The sequence below is a fragment of the Hypanus sabinus genome, chromosome 3 (genome assembly GCF_030144855.1).
Source record: "Hypanus sabinus isolate sHypSab1 chromosome 3, sHypSab1.hap1, whole genome shotgun sequence".
NCBI lineage: Eukaryota > Metazoa > Chordata > Chondrichthyes > Myliobatiformes > Dasyatidae > Hypanus > Hypanus sabinus.
In genome coordinates this window covers 181,734,714-181,760,718 of record NC_082708.1, presented here as the reverse complement: position 1 = coordinate 181,760,718, position 26,005 = coordinate 181,734,714, and the positions used below count along the sequence as shown (strand labels likewise).

At 43.1% G+C, this 26,005-nt stretch overlaps 1 protein-coding gene across 1 annotated transcript in view; it reads right to left on the bottom strand.

The window, feature by feature from the left end:
• Window positions 1–26,005, bottom strand: part of LOC132391940 (dedicator of cytokinesis protein 2-like) — a 1,209,929-nt gene that overhangs the window by 769,145 nt on the left and 414,779 nt on the right. The window contains exon 26 of the mRNA XM_059965744.1: window positions 6,175–6,302. Coding sequence (XP_059821727.1) covers window positions 6,175–6,302 — 128 coding nt within the window. The remainder of the gene's footprint in view (window positions 1–6,174; window positions 6,303–26,005) is intronic.

Below are 26,005 nucleotides of genomic sequence, written 5' to 3'. Positions count from 1 at the left end.
CAAGACTGGATGTAGGATATTCAGCCTTCTGTATCTCCCACTTCCTTTCCAGACCTTATGTAGGTGGGAGGGATGAGTGCTTGGGTGTTCTTGATTTGCTTTTTAGCTGGTTTGGCATAACATTGTGGGCTGAATGGACTGTTCTTGTGCTGTACTCTTCTATCTTCTAAGGGTCTTTGCCTAAAACATCGATTCTCTATTCCTCTCCATAGACGCTGCCTGACCTGCCGAGTTCCTCCAGGATTTCATGTGTGTTGCTCAAGTTTTCCAGCATCTGCAGAATCTCTTGTGCTTCTGTATCTATTTTGCCTTTCCTTTCCCCCTGCACCATACTGAACAGTTCCAAGTACATTTATTATAAAAGTACATACATACAACCATATACTACCCTAAGATTAATTTTTGGGGGCATTCATGGTAGATACAAAGAAAAAGAGTAGAAAATACACTCAAACAAAGATGGGCAAAAACTGATGTGCTAAAGAAGACCAATTGTGCAAATACAAATAAACAAATAATAATGAGCAGAATAGGTGTCGACAGGGAAGCATGGAACGCCTGGCTCAGAGTTGGAGAGTCTTCCCTGTAACAGAGGAGTTCCGTGTGGCAATACGGGACCAGGTGGTTAACACAAAAAAAATCAAAAATACATAAGGTGATGCAGAGTACACAGAGGCTTTTAGTGTGGATTTCAACAAATACTTGGCAGATGGAAGTCCAGGGAAACAGGGACTGAAAACAATATGAAGTACATGAACTGTTTTAGAGAATCAACACATAGTAATGATACAAATAGCCTGTCCTTGTGCTTGGAATTAATAATTTGTTAACACTCAATATTCACTTGGTGATGGAACACTGAGGTTTTGGAAAATTTAAACACATATGTATACATACATTGGGGGTAAACACTCTTAATCTCATGTTGTTGATGGCCCCTTGTTTATCCACATCTAACTATCCCTAAACTGCCTGGCTTGTTGAGCTATTTCTGGGGAAAACAGACTACTATATTACTGGAATCAAATGCACAAACACAAGAGTTTCTGTAGATTTACTGGAAATCCAGAGGAACACACATAGAATGTTGGAGGAACTCAGCAGGCCAGGCAGCATCTATGGCAATGAATAAACAGTCACTGTTTTGCGTTGAGACCCTTCAGCAGGACTGGAATCAAACAGAGCCTTTCTCTCAAATAAATATTGATATTTATCGTAATGATTTCAGAGTAGCTTCTTTCCTCTGTCATCTGATTTCTGAAAGGTCCATAAACACTATTGGTTTATTTCCATTATTTATTTAGTTACTTATCTCACAGCGATTTTTATGCTGTGCATTGTAATAACAGATTTTACGACATATATCACTGACAATAAAACTGATCTTTCTCTCTCTTCATGGCTCAACATTAAAGCGTCCACGCTTTAGGACATAGAACAAACAGTACTGGCCCTTCTGTCCATGATGTTGTGCTGACCATAAGACGTTGGAGCAGAACCAGGTCATTTGGCCCACCGAGTATGCTCCACCATTTCAACATGGCTGATCCATCTTCCCTCTCAGCCCCAATCTCCTGCCTTATCCCTTCATGCCCTGACTAATCAAGAATCTATTAATCCATTGCTTTAAATAGACCCAATGCCTAATTCCACAGATTCTCTACTCTGGGTTAAACAAAAATTCCTTCTCATCTCCATGCAAGAAGGACGCCCCTGTATTCTGAGGCTGTGTCCTCTGGTGTTAGATTCCCCCTTTTAACTTGCTCTAAGATCAATCAAGGCTTCTATCCTGCATAGCCCTCCATTTTTCTATTGTCCATGAGTAACACACACAACATGCTGGAGGAACTCAGCAGGTCGGGCAGCGTCTATGGAGAGGGAAACAGCAATGGGCTCAAAGCCACCACCAGGACTGGAAAGGAAGGGAGCAGAAGCCAGAGTAAGAAGCTGGCGGGAGGGGCAGGAATACAAATTGGCAGGTGATAGGTGAGACCAGGTGTGGGGGAAGGTGAATGAGTGGGGAAGGGGAGTGACATATGAACTTGGCAGTGATAGGTGAGACCAGGTGAATCATTCTAATTCCCCATTTACCTCTGCTATTCACCCCACCTGCTCATCACCTCCCCCGATTCCCTTCTTCCTTCTCTTTCTTCCACAGTCCAATATCCTGTCCGATCAGATTCCGTCAACCCCATCCTATTACCGCAATTTTTGGTTTACCAATGATGGACTTACTGCATTTATCTTCTTCTGCCTGTCGAATGATTGCATTTCTAACTCTGATGGCTAGAAGATCTATCTTGGAAGGAAATTAATCCTCCCACTGTATTTAATTGGTTCTCTCAAACTATGTTATGTTTAAATTTAGAAAAAATTAGAAGTGGTGTATTCAATACTTCTATTAAATTTGAAAATATATGGAGACCATTTATTCAATATTTTCATATGATGTAATATTACCCTGTTCCAAGTTCATTTGATTTCCCAGCTTTTAGCTTATGTATGTTGAGAGGACCGGAGTTGACGACATTGATGATTATGTATTCTTGTGAGATATTATAAACAGCCCTTTTTTTTCTCTTCTAGTTTTTCTTTTTTTTCTTTCTTTTTTTGCATCTTTTTTCTTCTTTATTAGTTATTAGATCAGTAGGTTAGTGAATTTTGCATTATATATATATTTTTTCTTTTTTCTGTTTTTTTATATCATATATTACAAAATATCTAGACTTACCATGTTCATACATATACTGTATGGTTCATGTTTTGGTAAACTCATTTATACTGTAACCATTGCTTATGTATTTTTTCATCTGTAATGGGAATTTGTATGTTTGTAATTTCTTTATTAATATATCATTTGTATTTTGTTCATATTATTAATAATAATAAAAAGAGAAAGAAAGAAAGAAAGAAAGAAAGAAAGAAAGAAAGAAAGAAAGAAAGAAAGAAAGAGATAAATAAATAAATAGATAGATAGATAGATAGATAGATAGATAGATAGATAGATAAATAAATATTCCGTCATCTTCAGCCATCTACCTCTTCCGGCTATCAACTCCCAACTTCTTGCGTCACTTCCCCCTCATCTATCACCAGCCAGGTTGCACTCCTTCCCCTCCTCCCACCTTTTTATTTTGACATATACTCCCTTTTAATCAGTCCCAATGAAGGGTCTTGACTTGAAATTTTGACTGTTTATTCACCTCCATAGGTGCTGCCAGATATGCTCATTTCCTCCAACATTGTGTGTGTGCTGCTCCTGTAATGCCCTAGTTAAGATTTCTATGCTGTTGGGTATTTTATTTTAGTGGTTTTCTGTAAAAGCAACGTGTCCTGCTGGCAGAATGTTTTGGTTTCAGCTGAAGATAAGGAGCTATGGTGTTCAACTTAGGAGTGTGTGTGTCAGCCAATCAGGGTGGTGGGAGCTGGATGGAGAGAGATTTCTGATGGACAGTAGTCGGGTTCATGGTCTTTTGGCAGGAGATGTGGAGAGGAGTGAATCAGGGAAGACGTCCGGAGGATCCTATCTGAAGGAAAGACCTTAATGCAGGAAGTGATTTGCGAGATGAAGGAGTTCAAGAAGGGAAGTTCTACCGGTGATTGGTGATGATAATTCAGCATTGTGAATAAACTGGTACATCCAACCAATACAGAAATGAGCTCCAACATTGATGTGCAGATTTAGACTGGTTTAATTGTAATGGACCCTTTTATTTTTTTCTCTTTTCTTTTGAATTTAGAAAACATAGACAACCTACAGCACAATACAGGCCCTTCGGCCCAGGATGCTGTGCTGAATGTGTACTTACTTTAGAATTATCTAGGGACCATAGTCCTCTACTCTTCTTTTCTTGTATTTTTTTTTATTTAAGTTCATCATCAAACATTTTCATAAGATGTGTTTCAGACATTGTACCTAGATATCATATTTTATATATCACAAATCTCCACAAAGTGTTTATCTGAGGTACACACTTATAGAAAAGAGTGGAGAGAAAAAACAAGCAAAAGGGAAGAACTATGTACAAGTAGGGAGTGATCTTTTGTTTTTACAACAGATTCATTGATTTGTGAGAATAAAGTCATGCCTATGAGGCATTATTTAGTTAAACCATTTTTCCCAGTATGAATCAAATTGTTCCAAATTGAATAAAATTCTCTTACGTTTGATTGGATTTAATAGCCCATTGACATCAAAAGAAATGAATTTTACCTTGTCCTTAGCCATCTGTATTTATCTGTCAATGTACCATTGAAATTAGGATAAAACTTAATCGATCTACTCCCTGAACAAATATGATCCAGGAAACGCAGATAATAACAAAAATGGCAATGAACGTGTGATTCCAAGGCTGAGGTCTCTAGTAGATGACCCTGCATTGAGCTAGAGGAAATGTTTAGCTGTGGGGGATAACCCCTCCTACTTGTGAGTTGAGAGCCCCCGATGCAGTATTCATAAAAGTCAGTGAACAAATCCATTACACAGAAAAGATTTCCCTGTGTACTCCTATATATATACACATATACATACACACACACACATACACATATATGTACACACACACACACACACACACACACACGCGCACATATAAATAAATAAATAAATAAATTCTCATTTTGGTGGGGGAGAAAGGAGTAAGTGAGCAAATAAAGAATAACAACAAAGTAATATAAAATCCGCATTATAATAAGTATTTCTCAAGATAGGTATATCACCGTGTACTTTTGCTTTCATTTAGCTTCTCAACATTTTTAAAGTTAGCTAAACCTTATGGCTCTTCTGAAGGGGGTGACGACTGTCTTTGGGAAACTCCCGGTCTCTTCCTGACATATTTCTCTCAGCCTCCTCCCGTCTCCTGCCTTCTCGATTCTCACACTATTTCCCAAGCGGAGCGGGACAGTTCCTCAGTCAGGCTTTCCCTCATTTTGGTGACACTGATGGGCAAACCTCTGGCCTTCATGTCTGTAGTCGCCTCTTCCACCATCTGGTACAACCGCGTCCCGTTGTCATAATCCAGGAGTCTCTTAAAAGACCCTATTGTATCCGCCTCCACCATCTTAGCCGGCAGCCCATTCCACACACTCACCACTCTCTGCGTAAAAAACTTACCCCTGGCATCTCCTCTGTACCTACTCTCATGTTAGCCATTTCAGCCCTGGGAAAAAGCCTCTGACTATCCACATGATCAATGCCTCTCATCATCTTATACACCTCTATCAGGTCTCCTCTCATCTCCTGTTGCTCCAAGGAGAAAAGGCCAAGTTCACTCAACCTATTCTCATAAGGCATGCTCCCCAATTCAGGCAACATCCTTGTAAATCTCCTCTGCACGCTTTCTATAGTTTCCACATCCTCGTGTAGTGAGGTGACCAGAACTGAGCACAGTACTCTAAGTGGGGTCTGACCTGGGTCCTATATAGCTGTAACGTTACCTCTCAGCTCCTAAATTCAATTCCACAATTGATGAAGGCCAATACACCATACACCTTCTTAACCACACAGTCAACCTGCGCAGCAGCTTTGAGTGTCCTATATCATTTTATGCTGGAGATCTGATATTTCTTGGCGACTGATAACTGTGCACGGACAGTATTTACACAATGCTTGCTTAAATCAAGGTTCCTTTGATCAGAATTCCCAACGGTCCTGTTTGTATGAATCCCAAATCACACCAACCTCAGACGTGTATCGTTTAGAAAGGGGGCCTGCTCCTGGCTGACTCACCTGGCTGACAGCAGAATGATCTGACTAGCCATGTTAGCAAGCAAGCTCTGGTGAGGGGGGGTCACACTTATGTTTGAGTGGGGTGGTACGGTAGCATAGAGGTTCTTATAGCATCAGCTGTAAGATTGAGGTCCAATTCTTGTTGCTGTCTGTTACATTCTCCATATTACCATGCGGGATTCACCTGCTTTCCTCCCACATACCAAAGGTGTACAGTTACAGTCAGTGAGTTGTGGGTATACTGTGTTGTTGTCAGATGTGGGCTGCCAAGCACACACCTTGCTGATATGACTTCATGCAAAAAACAAGACATTTCACGACATATTTCAGTGTACATGACTGAAATACGCATGAATCTAATCTTTATCTTTCAATATCCTCTTTGGATGGGAGGGTCCCTCCATCCCTAGGCTCCCCAGCTGTAGCAGGATCTGATCAGTACATACCACATCCTGATCGTAGAGAACCTCCAGGATGTTGCTGAGCAATTGAACGCAAGCCTCCTCCTCTTCACCTTTTTGAATCAGCTGTTCCAGTGTGGTGGTCATTATGGACAACAAGACGGACCGACATTCTGTGGAAGAACAACGACAAGCTTTGGATAAAACTGAACATCTTGCATTCTTTTCAGATACTACTCCCTTACCACCACGACATTTATGGTCCCTGATTTGTTCAATGAAACATCTCACAATTTCCTCACTCACCAAGCAAGCTGGAAAATGGCAAAAGCTGACATTTATACCCACATCCAGAGCAGATAGTGGTTCTGGGGAAAGAATTATTAAGCCTACAGGAATTGGACGGCTGAGCATACTGGGACTAATGTTCTGAGTTGTGCACACTTCAATGCAATGAATATTGTAGGAAAGGCAGATGAGCTTAGGGCATGGATCAGCACATGCAATTATGACACTGTAGCCATTAGTGAGACTTGGTTGCAGGAGGGTAGGACAAGGAGGGGAGGCATTACTTGTAGGGGAAAATGTCATAGCAGCGTTCAGACCAGCTCAGCCTGGAGAGCTTGACTACTGAGGTATATGGGTGGAACTGAGGAATAAGAATGGTATGACGACGTTAATGGGATTATTTTATAGACCACACAACAGTGTACAGGATTTGGAAGGGCAAGTTTGCGGAGAGTTAGCAGACGTTTGCAAGAAACATAAGGTTGTACTAGTAGGTAATTTTAAATTTCCACATATTGTCTGGAACTCCCATACTGTAAAAGGGCTAGATGGGATCGAGTCTGTCAAATGTGTTCAGGAAAATTTCCTTAATCAGTACACAGAAGTCCCAAATAGAGAGAATGTGATACTAGATCTCCTACTAGGAATGAGGCAGGGCAGGTTGCAGATGTTTGTGAAGGGGAAGGCTTTGCATCTAACAACCGTAATGCCATTAGTTTGAAAGTAAATATGGAAAAAGAAAGGTCTGGTCCACAGGTTGAAATTCTGAATTGGAGGAAGGCCAATTTTGATGGTATCAGAAAGGATCTGGCAACTGTGGATTAAAACAGGTTGTTCTCTGGCAAAGGTGTACTTGGTAAACGGGAGATCTTCAAAAGTGACATTTTGAGAATACAGTTTATATGTTCCTGTAAAAATAGAAGGCAGGGATAACAGATTTAACTAACCTTGGTTTTCATGAGATTTCAACATCCTGGTTAAGAAAAAGCAAGCAGTGCATTGGAGGTATTGGCAGGAAGGAGCAACTGAAGTACTTGAGGATTATAAGAAAACCAAGAGCACACTTAAGAAGGAAATCAGGAAGGCTCGAAGAAGGCGAAGGCAGACAAGGTATGAGGTTGCTCTGGCAGACCAGGTGAGTGGAGCTACAATGGCATTAGTCAGTGACTTTGAGTTTATATGCAGAAGCAGCTTAATTTCTACCTTTAACTTCTCTCCTTTACCTTTTCAAAGTGGGTGGGGTTCTGTCAAAGACCCTGACCTAGAGCTACACTCAAACTTTAGTTCTTAGTGGTGATGGGACCCACTCCCGGGCTCACTGACCGGTCGTTCTTCGATATCCCAAAGATGCAGCCCAGAAGCTGAGCGCACCTTCGGGATTCTGAGCTTCATGGCCCTGAGGAAGAGTTGACTCTAAGCCGTTGCCGCTGACTGAAGAGTCACAATAGAAAATGGAATATTGGGATCAGTGGATCAGCCGTCAGGGGCTCTGCACTCGACCAACTGCGCGCTCGCTCTCTTTCTTTCATAGGTGAGGGAGAGCTTATTGCCGATTCTTGAGATGGAAAAAAAAAGGGATGCGGCAGATGTTAGCACTGTAAATCTCTCGCTTTTTGACACCTGTGTATATGACACCTCTCTGCTTCTCCATTAGGGTAAGAGAGAGAGCATGCGGTATGTTGAATTGTCAGGTGAACATTTGTTCGTTATTCTGCAGATCATGGTCTTTCTTGGGGGCTTTGCTATTGCTTGCTTGGTGGGTGCTGATGTTGTTTTGCTGAAGTAAGTGGGGGGAGAGGGGACCTGTTGCTCCGCTGCTGCTTGTGCATGGGAGGGGGAGAGTTGGGGGCTTTTCGGTTCTAATGTCTTTTCTATCACTCATTCTTTCGTGGATGTCTGCGAGGAACAATAATTTCAGATTGTACATTGTATACATTCTCTGATATTAAATGAAATTATTTAACTATTGAAGGAGAATCCTAAGGGCCTCTGCAGATATATTAAGAGTGAAAGGATAGCAAAAGACAAAATTGGTCCTGTGGAAAACCAGAGTAGTAATCTATGCGTGGAGCTGAAGGAGATGGGAGGGATTTTAAATACATTTTTTGCATCTGTATTTATTTCAGAGACAGACACAGAATCTATAGAAGTGAGACAAAGTAGCAGTGAGGTCATGGGCCATATAGAGATTACAAAGGAGGTGATGTTTGCTGTTTTGAGGCAAAGTAAGGTGGGTAAATCTCCAGGGGCTGGCAAGCTGTTTCTTCACACTCAGTGGGAGGCAAGTGAAGAAATTGCAGAGATCCTAGTAGAGATACTTAAAATGTCCTTAGCCACGGGTGAAGTGATGGAGGATTAGAGGACAGCTAATTACATAAACCAGGAATTTATAGGCCAGTGACTATGACACCAGTAGTGGGTAGATTATTGGAAGGTATTCTATGAGACCAGATATTTAAGTATTTGAATAGACGGGCTGATCAGGAATAGTTAACATGGCTTTCTGTGTGATAGGTTGTGTCTAACCAATCTTATAGAGTTTTTTCAGGCAGTTACCAGGAAAGTGGATGAAGGCAAGGAAATGTAAGTTGCCTACATAGACTTTAGCAAGGCCTTTGACAAGGTTCCGCATGGGAGGTTGGTCATAAAGATTCGGTCGATTGGCATTCGAGTTAAGGTAGCCAACTGGATTGGCCATTGGCTTCACGGGAGAAGTAAGAGAGTGGTGGTAATGCCTGCATCTTTGACCCGAGGCCTGTTGTTAGTGGTGTGCTGCAGGGATCTGTGTTGAGTCCATTGTTGTTTTCCATCTACATCAACAATCTGGATGATAACCTGGTAAACTAGCTCATCAAATTTGCAGAAAACACCGAGATTCGGGGCGAGGAAGGCTATCGCAAATTCCTACAGATGTAGCATAGAGAGCATTCCAGTTGGCTGCGTCACCGTCTGGTATGGGGGAGGCAGGTACTGCACAGGATCAAAATAAGCTACGGAGGGTTGTAAGTGGTGGCACCCGTCATAAAAAAAACACCATCGTCCAGGACGTGCCCTCTCCCTATTGTTACCAACAGGGAGGAGGTACAGAAGCCTGAAGTCACTCAACAATTCAGGAACAGCTTCTTCTCCTCTGTCATCCAATTTCTGAATGGACATTGAACCTATGAACACTGCCTTACTTGATTCGCCTCTTTATGTACTACTTATTTATCTTTTAAATATACAGTCTATTTATACTTAATATAATTCACAGCTTTTATTATTATGGATTGCAATAGACCTCTGCTGCGTAACAATAAACTTCACTACATATGCCAGTGATATTAAACCTGATTCTGATTCTGATCAAAACTAGCAGAGGGATCTGGACCAGCTGGAAAAATGAGCTGAAAATGGCAGATGGAATTTAATGCCGGCAAGTGAGAGCTGTTGCACTTCGGAAGGACCAACCAGGGTAGGTTTTACACCATGAACATTAGGGCATTGAGGAGTGTGGTAGAACAAAGGGAGCAAGGTATACAAGTCCATAATTCACTGAATGTAGCATCACAGGTAGAGAGGATCATAAAGAAAGCTCTTGTCACATTGGCCTTCATAAATCAAAGTGATGAGTACAGGGGTTCTATTAGGGGCATAAGACATTGGCGAAGCCTAACTTGCAGTACTGTGTGCAGTTTTGGTCACCTACCTACAGGAAAAGTGTTTATAAGATTGAAAGAGTGCAGAGAAATTTTGCAAGCACGTTGTCAGGACTTGAGGACGCGAGTTAATGGGAAAGGTTGGATAGGTTCAGACTTTATTCCTTAGAGTGTAGGAGAATGAGGGGAGATTTGATAGAGTTATACAAAATAGTTTCCTTAAGGTGTCATAGCCGGGGGGCGAGGGGTGTAGTGGGGATAAGCTCCCACCTCCTATGAAATGCTCCCAATCATGTGCATCTCAAATAGCCTCTGACAACCAAGTCCAGCTCCTGGCCTTCATGTCTGGCTTCGTTACTAAGCCTGGTGGAACCATTTCTACCGACAGGTCCGAGTCAGCATGGATTTACGAAGGGAAAATCATGCTTGACTAATCTGGAATTTTTTGAGGATGTAACTATGAAAATGGACAAGGGAGAGCCAGTGGATGTAGTGTACCTGGACTTTCAGAAAGCCTTTGATAAGGTCCCACATAGGAGATTAGTGGGCAAAATCAGAGCACATGGTATTGGGGGTAGGGTACTAATATGGATAGAAAATTGGTTGGCAGACAGGAAACAAAGAATAGGGATTAACGGGTCCTTTTCAGAATGGCAGGCAGTGACTAGTGGGGTACCGCAAGGCTCGGTGCTGGGACCGCAGCTATTTACAATAGATGAAGGGATTAAAAGTAACATTAGAAAATTTGCAGATGACACAAAGCTGGGTGGCAGTGTGAAATATGAGGAGGATGTTAGGATGATGCAGGGTGACTTGGACAGGTGGGATGAGTGGGCAGATGCATATTAATGTGGTTAAATGTGCAGTTATCCACTTTGGTGGCAAGAACAAGAAGGCAGATTACTATCTGAATGGTGTAAACTTAGGAAAAGGGGAAGTACAACGAGATCTAGGTGTCCTTGTTCATCAGTCACTGAAAGTAAGCATGCAGGTACAGCACGCAGTGAAAAAAGCTAATGGCATATTGGCCTTCATAACAAGGGGAGTTGAGTATAGGAGCAAGGAGGTCCTTCTGCAGCTGTACAGGGCCGTGGTGAGACCACACCTGGAGTATTGTGTTCAGTTTTGGTCTCCAAATTTGAGGAAGGACATTCTTGCTATTGAGGGAGCACAGCGCAGGTTCAGGAGGTTGATTACTGGGATGGCAGAACTGTCATATGTTGAAAGATTGGAGCGACTGGGCTTGTATACTCTGGAATTTAGAAGGATGAGAGGGGATCTGATCGAAACATATAAGATTATAAAGGGATTGGACACGCTAGAGGCAGGGAACATGTTCCCGCTGATGGGTGAGTCCAGAACCAGAGGCCACAGTTTAAGAATAAGGCGTAGGCCATTTAGAACGGAGTTCAGGAAAAACTTTTTCAGCCAGAGAGTTGTGGATCTGTGGAATGCTCTGCCTCAGAAGGGAGTGGAGGCCAATTCTCTGGATGCTTTCAAGAAAGAGTTCGATAGAGCTCGTAAAGATAGCAGAGTAAAGGGATAAGGGGAGAAGGCAGGAACGGGGTACTGATTGTGGGTGATCAGCCATGATCACATTGAATGGCAGTGCTGACTTAAAGGGCCGAATGGCCTACTCCTGCACCTATTGTCTATTGTCTATTGTGAAGGAGCAAAGGCGGGTTACTGGTGCCTTAAAATTTGTCACTTCAGGTAGATTGGGCTCATCAGCTGTGGTTGGTAGCTCATCTAGGAGAAGGAAAACTCTGATCTCAAACCTCCACTGACTCCAACCACCTTAAAGTTATGACTCCTAATAAACAGTTGATAACAAATTCTCTTTGAACTTCAGCACACCATGTTGTGCCGACCACCATGCCAACTCACTTGCCTCTTCATGTGTCTATCCAAATAACTCTTAAATGTTAAACACAAAAGATCCTGCAGATGCTGGAAATCCAGAGCAAAACATGCAAAATGCTGGTGGGACACTGCAGTCAGGCAGCATCAACAGAAATGAATAAACAGCTGATGCTTTGAGCCAAGGTCTGATGAAGGGTTTTGGCCTGAAACATACTATTTACTCCTTTCCATTGACGCTGTCTGACCTGCTGAATTCCTCCAGCAGTTTGCATGTGTACCTCTTAAATGTTGCTATTATACCTGTTGCTACCACCACCCTTGGCAACCCACCACTCACTGTGTAAATAACAAATTGTCTTTAAGTCTAGTTTATTCTGGCCCCTCTCACTATAAAACTATGCCCTGGAATATTTGATATTCCCACTTTGAGAAACAAGACTATTTCCTCTACCCGTGACTGGGAAGGCAATTAAGGATTACGGGGAGAAGGCAGAACAATGCGATCGAGAACGTCTGTCATGACTGAATGGTGAAATTACAGCAACCTTCAATGTCAACAAGACCAAGGAATTGATTGTAGACTTCAGGAGAGGGAAACCTGAGGTTCTTGAGCCAGCGATTATTGGAGAATTATAGGTGGAGACGGTCAGTAACTTTAAATTCCTGGGTGTCACTATCTCAGAAGATGTCTCCTGGACCCATCTTATAAATATTAAAAAGAAAGCATGATTTCTGCTCTGCTTCCTTAGGAAGACTGTGATGATTTGGCATGTCATCAAAAACCTTGTCATACTTCGATAGATGTGTGGTGGAAAGTGTGCTGACTGGGGGCATTACAGCCTGGTATGAGAACGCCATTGCCCTTGAGTGGAAAATCCTACTAATAGTGTATTTGGCCCAGTATATCACAGGTAAAACCCTCCCAACCATTAAGAATATCTACATGAAACGTTGCCATAGAAAAGCAGCATCAATCATCAAAGATCCTCACTACCTAGGCATGCTCTTTTCTTGCTGCTGCCATTAGGTAGAAGGTACAGGTGCTCCAGGATTCACACCACCAGGTTCAAGAACAGTTACTAGCCCTCAATCATCAAGCTCTTGAACAAAAAAGGCATAGCACACTCATTTAAGGACTCTGTTATATTGCTATTTCATGCTTATTATTTATTGCTATTTAGTTATAACTGCATTTGCACAGTTTGTTTACAGCTTTTTGTTTCTGATGTTTACAGTTTGCTGTTACTCTTCTACAGGGTTGCTGAATATGTACACAGAAAAAGAATCTCAGGGTTGTACGTGGTGACATGTATGTATTCTGATAATAAATTTTACTTTGAACTTTTGTGAAGCAGATTCAATGGGCTGAACAGCCTCTGCTCTTTTATCCTATCATGAATTAATAATATACAACATTCTAATCAGATATATGAAAACTTTGCACAACTACAAAGGGCAGAAGCTACAAAAGCCTTGGTTCCCACAGCATAAGGTTCAGAACGGTTATTACCCTACAACCATCAGGCTCCTGAACCATCGTGGATAACTTCACTCACCTCAACACTGAACTGATTTTATGAACTACAAACTCAATTTCAAGAACTCTGCAGCTCATGTTCTCAGCATTTTTTTTTTCTTTGCACAATTTGTCTTCTTTTCCATATTGATTATTTGTCAGTCTTTGTTTATGTGTGTATCTTTTGTAAATTCTATTGTATTTGTCTATTTTTCCTGTAACTGCCCACAAGCAAATCAATCTTAAGGAGGTATCTGGTAACATATACATGTTTTGATTATATATTTACTCAGAATTTTGAAGATCATCAAGCAGATTGGCAGGAATGAGGAAAATTTATGCAAAAGCTCAAAGTCAGCAGGCCAGGTAGTACCTGTTAAGGGAAATGAACAGGTAATATTTTGGGTGGAGACCCTTCGTTGTGACAGAGATCTTTAACAAGAGGGATTACTCTTCAGAAAGAGCAAAGGAGATTCACCAAGACAGGGGCTTGCTTGTTGTGTTGTGTCCTGTCTTGTTCTGCTGAATAGGGTGGGCATGCTAAGTTGTCGCTGGAATGCATGGTGGCTCCTGCAGGCAGCCCACAGCACATCCTTTTGGTGTGCTGGCTATAAACGCAATTGACACTTTTCACTGTAATTTTCAATATATATGTGATAAATATATCTGAATCTGGATCCAAGTATTGCTTGGGATGGAGTGTTGCAGTCAGGAGATCAAAGACTGGATAGTTCAGCTTGCAGTTCTTGGAGCAGAGGAGACAAAGCAGGTCCTGGAGGGGTTTATGCAGGTATAAATGAACAGGGGTGAAATTTCTTTAGACAGTGGGTGGCAAATCTGTGGAATTCACTGTGTCAGCTGGCTGTGAGGCCACCTGATGACGGGTTTCGGCCCAAAACATCGACTGTTCATTCCCCTCCATTGGTGCTGCCCGGCCTGCTGAGATCCTCCAGCATTTTGTGTGTGTGTGTGTTGCCGAGTATACTTGAAGCAAAGGCTGATAGGTTCTGGAGTTGCAAGAGCATCAATGAGGTTGAGAGGAAAAAGATAATCAGCTGTTAACAAATGGAAGATCAGACTAAATGAGCCAAATGGCCAAATCCTACTCCTATTCCTTATGGTCATCAACTCGGTGTTGGCTGGGTGGGCAGGGTTCGGATCACGCTGGCTGAAATGCTGGTAGGGACAAAATGCTCAGCACAGCTAAACAGTGCCGTTGGTGGACAGTCAGTGGTGGGACCTACGGGGCTAGTCCAGACCAGGGCTTCCCAAACTTCTTAATGCCAAGAACCAACACCATTAAGCAAGGGGCCCGTGAACCCCAGATTGGGAATCCCTGGTTTAGACAAACTGACGCACATGTGATGAATCGAATAGCTGCCTTTGGCAATGAATTTTTATAACTCTGCTGTTCTCTGGTCCTCAGCTGAATCAGAATCAGGTTTAATATCACCGGCATAGGTTGAGAAATTTTGTAGCAGCAGTACATTGCAATGCATAGTAATAAAAAAATAAAGATTACAAAATGAAATATACAGAAAAATAAGTTAACTAGTGGGAAAAGGGCAAACAAAGTAATGAGGCGGTGTTGATGGGCTCAACGTCCATTCAGAAATGGGATGGCGGAAGAAGCTGTTCTGAAACGTTGAGTATGTCTTCAGGCTTCTGTATCTCCTCCTTGATGGCAGCAATGAGAAAAGGGCATGTCCCAGGGGTCCTTAATCGCAGATGCTGGGGAGGCGAGTGCCCACGATGGAGCTGGCTGAGTTTACAACTTTCCACAGGTTTTTCGCAATCCTGTGCAGCAGCCCCTCCAAACCAGGCAGCTAGAGGCTTGTTGTCTGACTGCCAGCAGTGAGAAAATAAGCCTCTAGTTTATGTGCTTCTCTAATTGAAGCTACGGCCACCCAGCATGCTGTGTGTGTCATGTCAGGGCACGCTCGCATGTTAATGACACGCTGAGCAGATGTCGCTACTAACTCTGTAATATGAGGGAAAGAAATGACTTGCTCGGTAATCAAATGCAGGTGAAGAGGGACGAAGCCGTGTCCTTGCTGGAGATGGCTCACAATTAAACTGAAACACTGCAGCCCATCAATAAAAGGCTTTGATCAAGTCTCTCACTCAAGGGTTTGAAAGTCAAGTTTTGTAATTCTCACTGAAACGAATAAAATAAATGAGAGAACCACTTGTCCAATGAATCCATGCTGATTTTTAGAAAGATTAGTCCCACTTCCTTATTTACTTAGAGATACTGTGAGTAACAGGCTCTTCCAGCCCAATGAGCCGCACTAACCAGCTTCCCACCGATTTAACACCAGCCTAATCACAGGACAATTTACGATGTCGAAATAATTTCCAAACCAATATATCTTTTGGACTGTTGCGGGAAACTGGAGCACCCGGAGGAGATCCATGCAGCACCAGGAAGAACGTACGAACACCTTATAGACAAAGCCGGAAATGAATTCCACACTCCAACACCCCAAGCTGTAATGGTGTCACACTAACCAGCACTCTAGCATGGCACCCCTTCTTTCTACTCATTACCAACACTTCTATGGACCTCTATCAGCGTACATTTTTCTGATTCCACTTACCAGCTTCCAGCCTCCGCCTCTCTCCGGTCCCATTGCTTCCACCTACCAGCCTTTTTCCTGACCTTCTCTCCATACCTTTCTCCATCTTCCAGATGTTCTCCGACTCACCTGGTTCCACCTCTCACCTCCAGCCTGTGTCTCTTAGCTCCAACTCCTCCTGACTCCATCAGCCCATCAAACACCGACTCACCTGGTTCCACCTACCAATCTTTGTCTCTTATCTCCACCTCCAGCTGACAGGATCTGCCCATTAAACTCGATGTCACCTGGTTCCACCTCTCACCTACCAATCTTTGTCTCTTATCTCCACCTCCAACTGACAGGATCTGCCCATTAAACTCCATGTCACCTGGTTCCACCTCTCACCTCCAGCCTGTGTCTCCTAGCTCCAACTCCTCCTGACTCCATCAGCCCAACAAACTCCACCTCACCTGGTTCCACCTCTCACCTACCAATCTCTGTCTCTTAACTCTACCAGCTCCTTACTCCATCTGCCAATCATCTCCCACCTCAGTACTGTGCAAAAGTCTTAGCACACAAGACAGCACTAAGACAGTAACGTAGTAATTTTATATTTTGCCACACAAAAAAATCTTGACGTACATGAGAGCTGATAAACCTGATTCTGATATGGGTCTCCATTGTGGACTGAGAGTGGGAAGGGGGCAAGGACAGGGGAATCATGGTTGGAAAAAGGGGAAAGAAGATGGGAGGGGTTGGCTTATTGGTATTGATCAATAAACCAATTGTTTGTACTCAAATGACCTAGCCTGGTGTCTCAGGGCTGAGAGTGTCTGCACCCATGCCACCCCCAGGCACTCTTTCTCTGTCACCTGCCCCACACTGCTCCCACAGCATTCTACCATTGCCATACCCAACATTCTTTGCTCCTGCAAGACTTACAAACTCACTCTCCGCTCCACGTTGACAAATACAGTACTGTACAAAAGTCTTAGGCATCCTAGCTATATATATGTGCAGTACTGTACTACTTACTAATCTCTGTCTCCACCTTTTCCTGTTTCCATCTGCCCATCATCCCCCACCTCACCTGTATCCACCTATCATTTACCAGTCTCTGTCTTAGTTCCGCCTCCTCCTCATGACTCCATCTGCACATTGAAACCTACTTCATCTGGTTCCACCATTTCCCCCCCTTATTTCACCAGCCTTATCACTCCATATCGCTCCCCTTCTCTCTCCCTCTCCAGCTGTTATCACCCACACACTCCTTCCTCCGTTTCCCTCCCCACCTCCTTTCCCTTTACTCCATGGACCACTGTCCTCACCTGTCATTATACATCTTTTCCTTCCCAGCTTATGACCTATGACCTCCCAGCTTCTTGCATCATTCCCACTCTCTCCCCTCCCCACCTGCATACCACCTCCCTCACCTGACCCACCCATCGCCCACCAGCTCTTTCTCCATCCTTTATTTTGTCCATATTCCGTTTCTTTCTAGTCAAGATGAGGGGACCTGATCTGAATTCCGATTGTCCATTTCCTTCCATAGGTGATGCCTGACTTGCTGAGTTCCTCCAATGCTTTGTCTGAAGCTTCACCTATCACCTACCAGCTTATCTCAGCCCCACCCCATCAGCTCTCTACCCTTGGATACCTTCCAGCCTCACTCTCAGTCCTCATTCTGGGTCTTGACCCCTATGTCTCCATAGATGGTGCCTGACCCGTTGAGATTTTAGTCCCATCCCACCCTGCCTTTCCACTCCCCCATCTCACATCTCTGCAATTTATTTCCTGTTATCTAACAGCCTTTTATCAGTTGGAGTGGTGTTTCTACCCGTGGCCACTTTATTAAGTACCTCCTTTACCTAATTAAGTGGCCACTAGATGTACTCTCATGGTCTTTGGCTGCTGTAGTTCTAAGTTTAAAATAAATTTATTATCAAAGTACATATGTCACCATATACAACCCTGAGATTCTTTTTCATCTGGGCATACTCAATAAGTCCATTGTAGAATAATAACCATAACGGAATCAATGCAAGACTGCACCAAATTGAGTATTCAATCTACTCCAAGGTAGCCCATCTACTTCAAGGTTTGACGTGTTGTGCAATTCAGAGATGCACTGCTGCACACCACCGTTGTAAAACATGACTATTTGGTTGGACACTAGCAGTATGCCTAATATTGTGTTGTAGTGTGTGAGGGAAGAGAAGTGGGTGCAGTTGCTGTTCCAACAGAGAAGGTGCTCAAAAAGCTGAAAGACCTAAAGGTACATAAGTCACCTGGAGCAGATGAACTGCATCCTGGGGTTCTGAAAGAGGTAGCATTAGAGATTATGGTGGGAATAGAAATGATCTTTCAAAAATCATTGGACTCTGGCATGGTGCCAGAGGACTGGAAAATTGCCAGTGTTACTCCACTTTTTAAGAAAGGAGGAAGGCACCAGAAAGGAAATTATAGACCAGTGAGCCTGACTTCAGTGATTGGGAAGATGTTGGAGTCGATTGTTAAGGATGAGGTGATGGAGTACTTGGTGACACAGGACAAGATAGTACAAAGTCAGCATGGTTTCCTTCAGGGAAAATCCTGCCTGACAAACCTGTTGGAATTCTTTGAGGAGATTACAAGTAGGATAGATAAAAAGGATGCAGCGGATGTTGTATATTTGGATTTTCATAAGGCCTTTGACAGGGTGTCATACATGAGGCTGCTTACCAAGTTAAGAGCCCGTGGTGTTACAGGAAAACTATGAACATGGTTAGAGCATTGGCTGATTGTTAGGCAGCAGTGAGTGGGAATAAAAGGATCCTTTTCTGGTTGGCTGCCAATGACTAGTGATGTTCCACAGGTGTCGGAGTTGGGACCACTTTTTTTTATACTGTATATAAATTACTTAGATGATGTAATAGATAGCTTTGTCCTCAAGTTTGCAGATGATATGAAGATTGGTGGAGGGGCAGGTAGTGTTGAGGAAACTGGTAGGATGCAGGTGGATGGATAGATTAGGAGAATGGGCAAGAAAGTGGCAAATGAAATACAGTGTTGGAAAATGCATGGTCATGCACTTTGGTTGTGGAAATAAATGTGTAGAATATTTTCTAAATGGGGAGAAAATCCAGGAATCTGAGATGCAGAGGGACTCGGAAGTCCTTGTGTAGAACACCCTGAAGGTTAACTTGCAGGTTGAGTCGGTGGGGGTGAGGAAGGCAAATGCCCTGTTAGCATTCATTTCAAGAGGTCTAGAATACAAGAGCAGGGATGTGATGCTGAGGCTTTATAAGGCACTGGTGAGGCCTCACCTTGAGTATTGTGACCGGTTTTGAGCTTCGCATCTTAGAAAAGATGTGCTGGCGTTGGAGAGGGTTCTGAGGAGGTTCACAAGGATGATTCCATGAATGAAAGGGTTTCATATGGCTCTAGGTCTGTACTCGCTGGAATTTAGAAGGATGAGGGGGTATCTCATTGAAACCTTTCGAATATTGAAAGGCCTAGACAGAGTAGATGTGGAAAGGATGTTTCCCATGGTGGGAGAGTCTAGGACAAGATGGCACAGCCTCAGGATAGAGGGATCAGCCATGATTGAATGGCAGAGCAGACTCAATGGGCTAGAAGGCCTAACTCTGCTCCTATGTCTTATGGTCTTATGGTTTACCTGGTTGTCAGCATCTCTAAGGATCTATCCTGGAGCTAACATACCAATGCAAATACAACCAAGGCATGACTGCAGCTCTACTTCATTAGGAGTTTGAGGAGAATCGATATGTCACGAAAGCCACTCGCGAAAATCTAAACATATACAGTGGAGAGCATTGTAACTGGTTGCATCATCGTCTGATATGGAGGGGCACTGCACAGGATTGTAAAAAAAATGGCAGAAATTCGCAAACTCTGTCAGCTCCATCATGGGCACTAGCCTCCCCAGCATGGAAGATGCTTCAAAAAGGCAGCGTCCATCCTTAAAGATCCCCATCGCCCAGGACATAACTTCTTCTCACTGCTGCCGTCAAGGGGAGCTATGAGAATCTGTAGACACACACTCACTGATCCAGGAACAGCTTCTTCCTCCCTGCCATCAAATTTCTGAATAGACAATCAACCCATGAACACTACCTCAACACTATTTTTCCTCTCTTTCTGCACCACTTTTTAGATTTAATTTTCTTTTTTACTTTATACTTCTTATCGTAATTTAAATTTATTATTACATATTGCAATGGACCACCTCCGCAGAACATTAAATTTCATGACACATGCCAATGATACTAACCCTGATCTTGATTCTGATTGATGTGGCTTACTGTCGCCTTCCTGTCAGTGTGAACCAGTCTGGCCATTCCTCTCTGACCCCTCTCATTAACAAGGCATTTTCACCCTCAGAACTGCCGCTCACTGGATGCATTTTGTTTTTCACTCTATTCTCTGTAAATTGGACTGTTGTGTGTGAAAATCCCAGGAGGTCAGTAGTTTCTGAGTTACTCAAACCTCCCCATCTGGCACCAATAATCATTCCACAGCCATAGTCACTTAGACCACTATTCTTTCCCATTCTGATTATTTGGGCTGAACAACGAATGAACCTGCTGACCATGTCTGCATGCTTTTATGCATTGAGTTGGCTGATTAGATTTTTGCATTAATGATCAGGTGTTCAGGTGTACCTAATGAAGTGGCCACTGAGAATATATTAACCAATCCTTCCAAGAGCGCAGTGCAGTTTATTAAAAACAAAAACAAATTCTCCTCACCTGCCTTTGGCTCACATTAAATAATTTAATTAAATTACTGACAGGGCTTCGTCTGTAGGATTTTGACTACAAGAAATTAACACATTAACAAGTCATTAAATACAGTATCTGCAAGATCACTGCATGGTTTCACCAAGTCCCAGCTGGCCATTCAGCTGTGCTCCTGATAAATTTAGGCCTCTATCCTTGCCAAAGTTTTATTGTTAAAACACTTAACATCCTAATGGTATATTTCTTTCCAATTTCTTCAATAGTCTTCTGGCTTTGTCATACTCAGAGACATATGTACTCCATTTCTGACCTCCTGACATCATTAATTTCCTCCTGTTTTCCTGCAGCAGACTATCTGCTGTTCCAGCAGACACCAGCATTGAACCAGGATTCCAGCTGGCCAACTCGCAAAATCACTTGGATCAGTGCACCACTCAACGATTCATTATGAAATTGTGCCTCATTTTAGAAAGAATATGGAAGCTATAGAGAGGGTGCAGAGGAGACTTACCAGAACTCTCCTGGGATTAGAAAACATGTCTTCTGATGATAGGTCGAGGGTTTTTCTCTTTGGAGTGAAGAAAGATGAGAGGTGACTTGATAAGAGTTGTATTAGATGATAAGTAGCATAGATAGACTAGGAAACAAGTACTTTGTCCCCAGGGCAGAAAATGGATAATATGAGAGGTCGTACTTGGGGATATCGGTGGTACGTTTTCTTACACAGAGAGTGGTAAGTGCAGGGAGTGCATGCCTGAGGTAATGGTGAAGGCAGGATACTTGAGGGACATTTAAGCTACTCTTATGTACACATATGTTAAGTGAACAACGGAGGGTTAGGTTAATAGAATGACACAACTTCGTGGGCTGAAGGGCCTGTACAGTTCAGTACTATATTCTATTTTCTATATTTCCTTTCTTTGTGATAGTCCACCAGCTTTTCAACACTCAGAGGTACCTGTGCTCCATTTCTGACCTCTTGACATCATCATATTTCTCCCATCCAACCCCAGCAGACAAGCCTCATGCAGGATTTCGACCTGACACGTTGACAGTTCCAGGCCCCACAGAAGCCGCTCGGCCCACCGAGCTCTTCCAGCAGATTGTCCATTACTCCAGCAAATACCAGCATCAAAGTGGGTTTCTGGGGTGGAAGAGGTAGCAGCACTACCTGCTGCATCATCGCACCATCCACTTCTTTGCAAATAAATTCCTTCCAGGGCTTTGTAAAGAAAGAGAATCAAAAGCTAGAGGGCAGAGGCTAGACGTGAGAGGAGGAAAGGGGTAATTTCTTCATACAGAGTGTGGTAGGTACAGTATCATGAAGCTGTCAGAGGAAGTGGTTGTGACTAGTGTAATAACAGCACTTATAAAAGCAGACATCCCACCCTGCAAAAACTCATTTCAGGGAGGTAGCACCATCAATTTGTGGGAGACTCCCGGGAGAGGCGGGATGTCTGCAGTACAGTAGCTCCTTAGCAGCTCACCAGCTATGCTAATGAACAAATAACACCTGTTAAACTAACCTCAACATGTCTTTTACATTTTAACCCACCATGGGCAATAGAAAAGTCACTGTTGCAAACAGTGCAGTGAGCAACACTGTCATTATTTTTGACCCCTATTAGGCACAGGTACACTTTAGTGTAGTTTTATATTTTCTTATTTTTGGAACACTGCCATGGTGCACTCTGTTGCACTCTCTCCCTCCCTCTGTCACACTCTCTCTCTCTCTCTCTCTCTCTCTCTCTCTCAGTCACACTCTCTCTCGCTCACTCTCTCGTTCAGTCTCTTTTGCTCTCAAAAAAATCGATTTCTGGGATATTGTATATAATTTGTGGGCGTCAGAGAGTCACTATCAATACGTGGGAGACTCCTGGAACTTCCGGGAGAGGTGGGATGTCTGTAAAAGACACTTGGACAAGTCCGCGGATAGGAAAGGATTAGAGTGGTTTGGGTCAAACCTGGGCAAAGAGGACTTGCTCAGATGATAATCTTGGCCAGTTTTGGTCTTCAGATTTGGTCTGAAGGCCTACCACGTCACAGGGAAAGCTCTCCCAGCTATTGAGCACATCTACCCACTGTCACAGGAAAGCAACACCCACCATCAGAGATCCCCACCACACAGGACATGCTCTCTTCTCGCTGCTGCTATCAGGTAGAAGGATCAAGAGCATCATGACTCACACCACCAGGTTCATGAACAAGTTACCACCCCTCAACCATCAGCCTCTGGAATAAAAGGGGTTAACTACACTGAGATGTTCCCATGATCAATGATCTCGCTTTAAGGACTCTTTTTTTTCATTATCTCATGTTCTTATTATTTATTTATATTTGCATTTGCACAGTTTGTTGTCGTCTGCACTCTGGCTGATCCTGTTGCAGTTTCTATTCTGCAGAATTGCTGAGTATGTCCACAGAAAGGTGAATCTCAGGGTTGTATATGGTGACATATTTATACTTTGATAATTTGAACTTTGACATTATTAATTTTCTCCCATCCAATACTAATAGATAGGCCTGGTGGCAGGCTTTCGACCCAAAACACAACTAATTATATCCCCCCACCCCCCTAGTTGCCACTTGACAGCTGAGCTCCTCCAGCAGATTGCTTGTTGCTCCAGAAGACTGCAGCAATGAACCGGGTTTCAGGGGTGGAGAGGTAGCGGCACTGCCTGCTACATCATCGCACCTCCCAACAGCTTACAATGAAATCTCTTCTGAGAGAAAACCAAAAGTCAGGGGATGGAGGTTTGGGGTGAGAGGAGTAAGATTTAAAAGGCGAACAAGGGGCAACTTCTTTACGTAGGGAGTGATACATATAGAGACCTGCCACAGGAAGTGGTACAATATCAATAGTTAAGGCATGGTAGCATAGTGCTTAGCACAACACTGTACCAATGACCTGGATTTAATTGCTGCTGCTATCTGTGAGGAGTTTGTACGTTCTCGCTGTGACTACGTGGGTTTCATCCAGGTGCTCCAGTTTCCTTCCACAGTCCAAAGACATACCAGTTGATAGGTTAATCGGTCATTGTATAGTACCCTATGATTAGGCTAGGGTTAAATCAGGAATTGTTGGGTAGCCTGCTCAAAGGGCCTATTCTGTGCAGTACCTGAATCAATAAAAGACACTTGCACGGGTAGGTGGGTAGGAAAGGTTTAGAGAGATATAGGCTAAATGTGATCAAATCAGAATCAGATTTAATATCACTGGTATATGTCAGGAAACTTGTTTTTTTTTTGCCAGTAGTACAGAGTAATACACAAAAGCAAGCTATGAATTACCTAATGAAATACAGTATACAATACTGTGCAGAAGTCTGAGGCACGTATATATAGCTAGGGTCAATGTGGAGCAATGAGTGAGTTTGTAAATCTGGCGGGAACAAAGGATGTTGGGAACAATAAGGGTGGAGCACTGCGAGAGGGGCATAAGACAGGTGGCAGAGAAGGAGTGTCAGAGTAAGGGGTGGCATTGGCGCAGACACACCCAGACCTGAGAAACCAGGTAATGTCATTTGATGCCAAACAATTGGTTTACTGATCATTACAGGATGTCTCTCTGGTGCTTCCCGCTCCTTTCTCCTTTTCCCAACCATGATTCCTCTCTCCCTGCCTCCTTCAGATGCTCAGTCCACAACAGAGACCCATATCAGAATCAGGCTTATCATCATGCACGTCATGAACTTTTTTTTTTGCAGTTCTAGAACAGTGCAATTCATAAAATTAATACAGTACTGTGCAAAAGCCTTAGGCACCCTAGCTACACATATGTGTTTATGACTTTTGCACAATAGTGTGTGTATACATTTATAAATTAAACTAGCAGTGCTAACAGAGAGCAAAAATGATGAGCTAATGTTCATGAGTTGGCTCATTGTCCACAGTAGGACCAGCTTAGATTGTAATTTTGGTCAGTATGGATGAGCTGATAAGCAGGATGTCATGAAATTTGTTGTTATGCAGCAGCAGTACGTTGCAAGACATAATTACAGACAGAACTGTGAATTACAATCAGCACATACAGTATATATTGCTCTTGTGCTCAGTAACTGTTGTTGTGCAGCCATAACTACACACACACAGTTATTTATGTTAAATTAAATAAGTTGGGCAAAAAGAGGAAACAAGTGTCGTGTGGTCGTGACTGAAAGGCTTGTCATATGAGGAGGGTTTGATGGCTCTGGACCAGTATTTACTAGGAATCAGAAGAACAAGAGGTGACCTCATTGAAACTTACCGAATGGGGAAAGGCCTCGTAGAGTGGATGTGGAGAGGATGTTTCCTATAGTGGGAAAGTTTAAGACCAGAGGACACAGTGGATACTATAGAAATGGTGCAGAGGAGATTTACAAGGCTGTTGCCTGGATTGGAGAGCATGCCTTATGAGAACAGGTTGAGTGAATCTGGCCTTTTCTCCCTGGAGCGAGGTGACCTGATTGAGGTGTATAAAATGACGAGAGGCATTGATCGTGTGGATAGCCAGAGGCTTTTTCCCAGGGCTGAAATGGCTAACATGATGGCATAGTTTTAAAGTACTTGGGAGTAGGTACAAGGGGAATGTCAGAGCTAAGTTTTTACACACAGAGAGTGGTGGGTACATAGAATGCACTGTCGGTGATAGTTGGTAGAGGTGGATACAATAGGGCCTTTTAAGAGAGTCTTAAATAGGTACATGGAGCTTAAAAAAATAGAGGGCTGTGGTAGGGAAATTCAAAGCAGCTTCTAGAGTTGGTTACATGGTTGGCACAACATTGTGGGCCGAAAGGCCTGTAATGTGCTGTAGAATTCTATAATCTATGACATAGCCTCAGAATAAAGGGGCGTCTTTTTAGAATGGAGATGAGGAGGAAATTCTTTAGCCAGAGAGCGGTGAATCTGTGGAATTTGTTGCCACAGGTGGCCGTACAAGCCTTGTCACTGGGTAAAGGCAGAGATTGATAGATTCTTAATTAGTCAAGGGGATACAGAGAAAAGGCAGGAGTTTGGGTCTGAGAGGGAAAATAGATCAACCATGATGAACTGGCAGAGCAGACTTTAAGGGTCAAATGGCCTAATTCTGCTCCCAAGTCTTATTGTGTTTATGGATTCAATTGTCCATTCAGAAATCTGATGGCAGAGGGGAAGAAATTATTCCTGAATCATTGAGTGGTGGGGTTATTATTTGTGGTTGGTGTCGGGGGGTGGGGGGAGAAGAGGGGGTTGGACTGTAGGGAATGAGTCCTCAGGACTTGGAGAGAAGCCGCTAATTTAGGAGTGATA